This window comes from Triticum dicoccoides, chromosome 5A (assembly GCF_002162155.2).
Source record: "Triticum dicoccoides isolate Atlit2015 ecotype Zavitan chromosome 5A, WEW_v2.0, whole genome shotgun sequence".
NCBI classification, from domain to species: Eukaryota; Viridiplantae; Streptophyta; class Magnoliopsida; order Poales; family Poaceae; genus Triticum; species Triticum dicoccoides.
In genome coordinates, this window is record NC_041388.1 from 6,314,241 (window position 1) to 6,322,246 (window position 8,006).

The window sequence follows — 8,006 nt, forward strand, 5'->3', positions numbered from 1 at the left end:
GTGTGTCATCTTTATATGTGTCTTTGGAGTGAACAAACTATGCTAAAGGTAGATCAGGACTTTCATCTGAAGTGGAATTCTATCTTGGGTCTGATCTTTTCAATGAAAAGTTTTAGTTAGAAATACACTGCTTTCTATCTGAAGGGGTGTATAGCTGTGTTGTATGATGTTGTTAGTTTTTGATGTACACAATTTTGGTAGGTATTCTAGGCTGATGATTGTTGGGACTCTATAGTTATTGAATGGATTTGCTAGCAACAAGGTGCCAGGCACAATTTACTGGTTATGATAAGACTATAGTTGGTTATTGTGATATTCAATTTATAGAATTGACTATGTTTTTTTTGCTTCAGATAAACCAAGGTTTTGCTCATGGATCATACTAAGCAGACTGCTCGTAAGTCCACTGGAGGAAAGGCTCCTAGGAAGCAGCTAGCCACCAAGGTTTGTGACTGCAATATTGATAGTTTACCTATGCCATGTCTTTATTTATGGTTTAGGTAAATTGAACTGGGTATAATTTGAACCTCAACCTTCATTGCCAGCTTATGACCAGATATCCTACTGATGTATATGGACTATCATGGTATTATTGTTAATTTGACCATGTGCTCTACTTTGCTTTTTGACAGGCTGCCCGTAAGTCTGCTCCCACAACTGGAGGAATGAAGAAGCCTCACCGTTACCGCCCTGGAACTGTTGCTCTTCGGTGTGTAAAATCTTCCAACCTATTCTAGCATGTGTTATACTTTGTTTTGAAGTATTCTCAAATGAGTAAATTTTGTGCTTGACTTTGCAGTGAGATCCACAAGTACCAGAAGAGCATGGAGCTGCTCATCAGGAAGCTTCCATTCCAGAGGCTTGTTAGGGAGATTGCCCAGGACTTCAAGGTGATCAATCAACTTGTGCACTACATTGTGATGCTCCTGTTGTGTCAACTCTTATAGTATGATGAATCAAGTAAACTAAAAGCACCATCCTGTGTCTGCTTTTGCTGCTGTTTTTAGTGATTGTTTGGAACCGCTAGCTCTAATTTAACTTACTTCTCGTTCCCCTGTTTCTGCTGTCAGTATTCCCGTGGCAATTTAGGTAACTATAGTAATATTGTACAAGAAACATCATTGCATTACAAGTTGGGTTTGAATCTACTTGTGAGCAACTGGGTGCGCCCATTCTAGAAATATGATATGTAGATTTGCTTCACAGAACTGATATAAAGGCATCTCAAGTTACTTAATAGTTCCTTATCACAGGCCAACAATGCTATTGTGAGTACAGAAACCAATCTTGGTGCTTTCCTATTTCCATGTAGCCCCCTCGCTCGCGTACGGTTGCCGCTGCTCCTGCGCATACTGCTGCTGCTCGCCAGATGCCGCAGCTACTCACTTCTGCTGCTACTCTTGCACTGCTGCTGCTGATGCTACTCGTTATGGAATTCATTATGGAACTTGGTGCAGTGTACCATCAGTCACAGTTGCTGAGTTAGCCAGTTAGGTAGTAGTACATGATAGTGAATAGACTCTGAGATGAAGCAGGTGAGCAGAGTAGAGTAGAGGAAGCAGGTGAGCCGTAGTGTTGCGTCCCTCTAAGCTTAGACTCTGAGATGCTTTGTTTGTTTTCTACATAGATTGCTTGTTGATCTGGGCCTCTGATGTGCTGTGCTAATGTGTTATTTTTGCAGCTGCCGATTTCTTACTATGGAGGAACAAGAAGATCCCTGGCAGGGTGCTCGCGGGCACCAACGACCATGTAGTTGTTGTTTGAGGTCCTGTAGTACTATCTCCTCACCCTCCTCTGCCACCACTTCATCCCCATCCTGTGCATCCTTTTCCTCTGTTCCAACGCCTCTGCCTTCGTCAACAAGCGAGCTTCTTTAAATTTCTGTTGTTATTTGCACTATATTCAACACACACCTCATGTGAATTTGTGATCATATCCATAGACCAGTAAATTTACTGCACTATTTGCTTGCTGTGAAGTATCCAATATTTGTTACATTATGTCTTTAAGTAGTAAAATTGAGACTGGCAAGCTAAATTCTTCAACTGAACTGCTCTTTCATTGTACCACCAAATACTGAAGTTTTGCTATGTATAACATTGCTACATGTGTTTTTGTCTATATATCTTAAACAATTTTACTCTTTTTTCTGTTCTTCCTGTATGTCCAATTTCACATTGCTGGTGTTTCATGCCTTATGATTGAGTAACTTGATTAGTATTAATGCCACTGTCCTATCTCACTAAACTGTCCTATCTAGCATGTTTTCATTTGCAAGTAAAACTCGACCTTCTTTTAGTTGAGTGAATATGTTTCTGATATGGAACGTTTTACAGTACATTTCTTTCCTTCTAAATGTGAATTCATGTACATCATCAAGCATTTCACATTTGCTGTAGCACTATGTAATGGTGTACTTCTTTTAGAAATTCTGCTCCTTATCTTGATCTTGACGTAAAAAACATCACATGTTTCTTTTCTGTCTAAGACATAACAAACATGTCTTTTCATTGTTGAGCTTAATTATAGGCTCTTGTGCAGCAGCAACCGTTGATTTCAACATGTCTTTTCTGTCTAAGACATAACAATCTGCTCTAGTTTAAACAAGTTGGGATCCATCAATACAATAGGACTTAGTTTACGTTTCAACTTGCTTGTAATCAATATCCTCACTTCTAATTTACCTCAAGTTTACCGTTTACCGAAAGTTTCAAATTAGAAGAAGTTTCAAATTCTTATGTTGGTTTATGTTCTCTTTGTAGGTTATGAGATGTGCTGCTGGAGACATGCCGTTAGCAAACTGGAAGTGATGCAACCAAATCTAATCGGAAGCATGGCCTTCTTGTAGGTTTGCACATAAGTGGAAGTTGTAGTGTATAAGTAGTCGCTGGAGCTGTGATGGTGATCTTTCTTTTGACTGGCTGTCGTTTGTTATAGATGACAATCTTTTAGTTGCTGCTTCAAATGATGTAACTGCAAGAAATGATGTATGATTGTACAGTGAAACAAATGTTGCTTTGATAGCAAAATTGAAAAAAACTGAATTGTTTCTCTGTTGTCCAGTCCTTTGAATTAGTGGGCTGAAAATATTAATGGGCTAGAAGAGGCCTTAGCCCATACAATATTGGACAAAAAAATGAAAGGAAAAACATCTTAAAAAATTTAAAAAATTAAATGGACCGCAGAAAGGCCGAGGCCCAGAAAAATGGAAGAAGCTGAGAAAACAAAAAAGGCCAAATTATTGGGCCAGGCCCATGCAAATAAGCAAAATAAAGAGAAAAAAATTAAATGGGCTGAATTATTGGGCTTGGCCCATAAAGACGGCTGAAATGGACCGGGCTGATTCTATTTCACGACCTTTTCATTTGGTCGTAAGTCTGCCACGTCAGCTTGCCACGGTGGATCTGACGTGGTGTGGTCGGATTGCTAGTGACCAAAACAGTTGGTCGTTAAATTTACGACCTTTTTTTTGGTCATAAACATTTGCGACCATTCCAGAAGAAAGGTCGCTATAGTCAGTTTACGATGCCCAGCTTTTGACCTTATGTTTTTGGTCACAAAAAGGTCATAAATGGAAATTTGTGACCTTTTGTGACCAATAGTGGTGGTCATAAGTTGACATATTTCTTGTAGTGATGCCTGGCCAAAGAAGATGGCATTGCATAATTCCCATATACTCCCTCCATTCCTAAATAATTGTCTTTTTAGAGATTTCAAATGGACTACCACATACGGATGTATAAAGACATATTTTAGAGTGTAGATTCACTCATTTTGTTCTTTATGTAGTCACTTGTTGAAATCTCTAAAAAGACAAATATTTAGGAATGGTGGGAGTATGATATAGAAACCAAACATGTGGAATTCACACAAAGCAAATCTAAACTAAGCTGATGACATATAAGATGTATAATGTAAGCAATGCAAGGTGCCATATGCATGATATGACCAACATCAGCATGCCAGGTTAGAGCAAACACCTCAGGTGGTAAACAGGCGTGGTCGGCTCCTTCTGAATCTCCATCTGAACAGTTATCTTCCTCTGGAATACAATCTGGAAATGCAGGAGGGGGGGCACTTCACCCACCATGGTGCGGTGTCTGCATGACATTATATTCGCACACAATGATCTTCTCTTTTTCTCTACATGTTCAGTACGATTGTGTACAATATCTGACATGCATAAGAAAAAATAGTTAGATTTTGTAAGGCCTAAGGGGTGCATGCAAAAATCAAGACTGATGGTAGCAAACAAGTGGATGGATCCAAAACTAATGATACCAGGTAGATTATAGCTTCAGTTTAAAAAGATAGACAATGGATCATCTATTGATTGTTTCCCACCCAACATGACCCACATAGAAGACCCCAGATGAACCAGATAGTAGACAGATACTATTTGTTGCTGGCTTGATATGAGACCCATGGGCAATTCAAAACTCAAGATTGAACAATAAAGTAGCAGGTAATAATAACCAATGTATAACGTAAGCAAACACGAAAGACTGCGACCTCTCTTTCGGAACTGTGTAGTCCTCAGGTTCATCTGCTCAGTCGGTGATGGTAATGCGGTTGGCGTGGCTGCCGGCAACGGGGAAGATTATTTGAGGCGGCGAAAGGAACTCTGCAGGGGGGGATCTCTGCTACAGTGAACACTTCTGTCAATGGTGCACCTCAGGTGGGGCGGATGACGGCACGGCAGGAGCAGGACATAACACACAGAGTTTTCTTTGAGGCCTATATGAAAATGAAGTAAATCTGTAAGGGCTCCTTAGAATTGGAGGATTCTATAAACGCAGGAACAGGAAAAACACAGGAATAGGATAGGAATGCACGTGCAAAACATAGCATTTGGAAACATAGGATTTCAGTCAACCTGTGTGTTTGGCTCACATGAATTGGAAGAATAGATGAATGGAGAAACAAAGTGATGCGACGAGTGTACAACTTATTTGGCATAGCCTTGTGGACCTCAGCATCATTGGGTTGGATGTGGAGGATGGTGATGATGCTGGTGTGACTATCGGAGGAGGGGAAGAAGATCCGAGGCCTCTGGAAACGGCGCCGAGGTTACTGCTCTGCTGTGATGGATGGTTCCATCGTTGGAGCAGCTCCGCTAAGGTGTACGGCGATGAGGCTGAAGCATGACAAGACAGACAACGTTAATCGTAAGTGGGACCCTAATATCATCTGCAATAGATGATGTAAAATACATCACCAAAAAGTGCTAGATGTAAAACGCATCAGCCGCGCCACGGCCGCTTTGACAGATGCTGTAAGTACTGTTCACTCTGAACGTAACTGAAGAAAATGAACTTCACAGTTGAAACTGAATTTTACTGTCGAAACTGATTGAACTAGTAAGAGAGCATTGCAATAGATGTTTAGGGCGTTCGGGCACTAGTAGAAGAGAAGCAGTGATCTAAATCAGCAGACGCTAGAGCAGGGAACGCACTAGTAGAGAGCAAGTCGTGCAGTAGCACTGCAAGCGAGTGCTAAAGCAGCAACTCCTGTAGCTGCCGGAGGTCGTGCAGCAGCAGCAGCAGCGCAAGCGAGAGCAAGAGCAGAGCAGTGGCATGAACGAAAGAAGGAGCAGTGCAGTAGCGCGACCGACAAGCAAGAACAGAGCCGCAGCGCGAGCGAGAGCCGGAGCAGCTGCAACTAGTGCCGTTGTGGAAGTCGCCATCGAGGAAGCAATGACATGGGGGCGAGACGCCGTGGATGATGTGGCCGGCGATGGCGCCTTCGATGGAGACATGCCATGTATGCTCGGTATCGAGCACCGGCAGCCCCGTGAGATCGAATAAAAGATAAAATGCAGCGGTGAGTGTAGAACCTCCTTGGTTGCGCCGAGTTGGCCTCGGCTTCATCGGAGGAATTGGTGAGGGTGCTGCAGTTTCGGTGGGGCAGGTCAAGACGGCGCTGTGGGGATTGAGGTGGTGCAATAGACAAGGCGAATGTCGGGGTAGCTCCTTGGAGGTGGAGGACGGGGCGGCTGATCCGGCGGGACGACGAGATCTACAACGGATCCTTGTCCGGTGCGGTGGATGAGGGACGGCGAGCTGTTGAAGTGGACGACGTAGTCAGGGAAGAGTCTCCGGCTGGGCGGCGGTCAGGAGGCTGACAGAGGAGCGTGGGGTTTTGCGGGTTTTGGCGGCCTCGGTGTACGAATGGGGGGGGGCGAAGGGGGAGGGGGGAGCCAAGCTTAGGGACGCGCTTGTCCAAAATGTAGGGTAAGTTACCAGCGTACCCCCACCAGTTTTGACACCACGACGTGGAGCTTCATTTCCGGCTGAGGGGTAGAAGGGGGATTTCGCATGTCTGGGCTGCGAGAGCGATTTCGGGTGAGGAGGGAGTTCTCGCGCGCGTCCAAATTTCGGGATAACAAGGCGCGGCGCGGGTTGAAGAAGCGGGAGTTTCAAAGCAGGTGAGACAAAAGATACTCGAGCTTGAAAATTTCGGGATAACAAGGTGCGGATTCCTTGTTCGGCAGAACAAACTTAACGTGTAAAAAAACAATTCATACAAGACACAAGAGAGTAATGTCCCCTTTTACTATATTGCTATAGATGCCATTGAAAAAACTACAAGAAAAATGTAAAAATGTAAAAAACTCGGGAGAACAAGATTACCCTGCACAGTACCAAATCGATTCGCACTTCCCTCAACAAGAACAAAAAACAAATCAATTCCCACCAAAGAAAGAGTAATGTCCCTTTTTATATGATTACAGATGCCATGATCTCAAATTTCAATTTTTGAATCCACATTATGTTGAATTCGAATATATCAATAGGTGACCTTGCGGTTTATAATTGATGCAGTCGTACATTTTGATCTTCCATCATATATGAACATTTTACTCCACCATGTGAACATATATATTGTCGTCTACCATATGGACTAAATTTGAATCAATTTTCCTTATTTGAATACGATTGTTGTCAAGTTATACAATAATTTAAATATTATCTTGATAACAAAAAACATACATATAGCAGTAATCATATTTCACTATGAACTACATGTACCATACGTTCTCCAATTCAAATATTTGTATCCATTTTATGGTGAATTCAAATCATAGTACATTATTGGTCTAGGTAGCGAGATGTTTGGGATAATCTAAACCATGTTTTCATACATATAATTTTTTGCTGAATTCGGACAAGTTTTCGTATAAGCCTCTTGCAAAACCGGAGATTCTCTCAACAAGCCTTGTGGTTCCTAGAGGGAACGTGTCAACTTTGTGTGCGAAACGATATACGCTGCCTCCCCCCTGATTTTATTTATAGAGGCAACATAGAACTATATGAGTGCCCTGTTAAATTTTGGAATTATTTCGGGTTCATTTGGCCTTTTTATACATTAATTGAGTTTCTGGACTTTTAGTGTGCATAATCTAAATATGAATTGCATGCACATGCTCCGGTGCACCAAAGTGGGTTGAAAAATCACATGTGTGTCCTTGGCTGAATTTCTAGGTCCCACGGAAGAAATGAGAATGAAATTCAAACATCTGGGCGTCATGGCTCGGCCGAGAGCATCGAGAAACTTTGATTTTAAATTCATGTAAAGTCTAAACTCGCCTGGAAATCATGAAACTTGGCATGGTGTCATGTCATGGCACTAACATGTTGTGGTAAAAAATTGGGCCGATTTGGAAGCTCGTGGTTCTAAGAGGGAACGTGCCACCTTTGAGTGTGAAACGATATACGCTGCCCCCTCCCTTGAGTTTCTTGACAAAGGCAACATAGAACTACATTAGTGCCCTGTTAAATTTTGGAATTATTTCGGGTTCGTTTGTCGTTTTTTATACATTAATTGAGTTTCTGGTCATTTAATGTGCATAAGTCAAATTTGAACTACAGGCACATGCTCTCGTGCACCAAAGTTGGTTGAAAAATCACATTTGTGTCCTCGGGTGAATTTCTAGGTCCCATGCAAGAAATGAGAATCAAATACAAACATCTGGGAGTCGTGGCTCGGCAGAGAACATTGAGAAA

The 8,006-nt window shown here is 42.2% G+C and overlaps 1 protein-coding gene across 1 annotated transcript; it reads left to right on the forward strand.

The window, feature by feature from the left end:
- The first annotated feature begins 372 nt into the window (after positions 1-372).
- Positions 373-2,810, forward strand: LOC119297386 (histone H3.3-like). Its single transcript, XM_037575192.1, has 6 exons — positions 373-444; positions 633-709; positions 800-890; positions 1,370-1,481; positions 1,682-1,749; positions 2,763-2,810. Exons 1-6 carry the CDS (start codon positions 373-375, stop codon positions 2,808-2,810), a joined length of 468 nt encoding a protein of 155 aa, XP_037431089.1.
- The last annotated feature ends 5,196 nt before the right edge of the window (positions 2,811-8,006 follow it).

Excerpts from the sequence above, each read along its gene's own strand:
- LOC119297386 (XM_037575192.1), top strand. The coding sequence starts at position 373 with ATGGATCATACTAAGCAGACTGCTCGTAAGTCCACTGGAGGAAAGGCT. Across the intron at positions 445-632 it reads GGAAGCAGCTAGCCACCAAG|GCTGCCCGTAAGTCTGCTCC; the intron begins GTTTGTGACTGC and ends GCTTTTTGACAG. Across the intron at positions 710-799 it reads CCTGGAACTGTTGCTCTTCG|TGAGATCCACAAGTACCAGA; the intron begins GTGTGTAAAATC and ends TTGACTTTGCAG.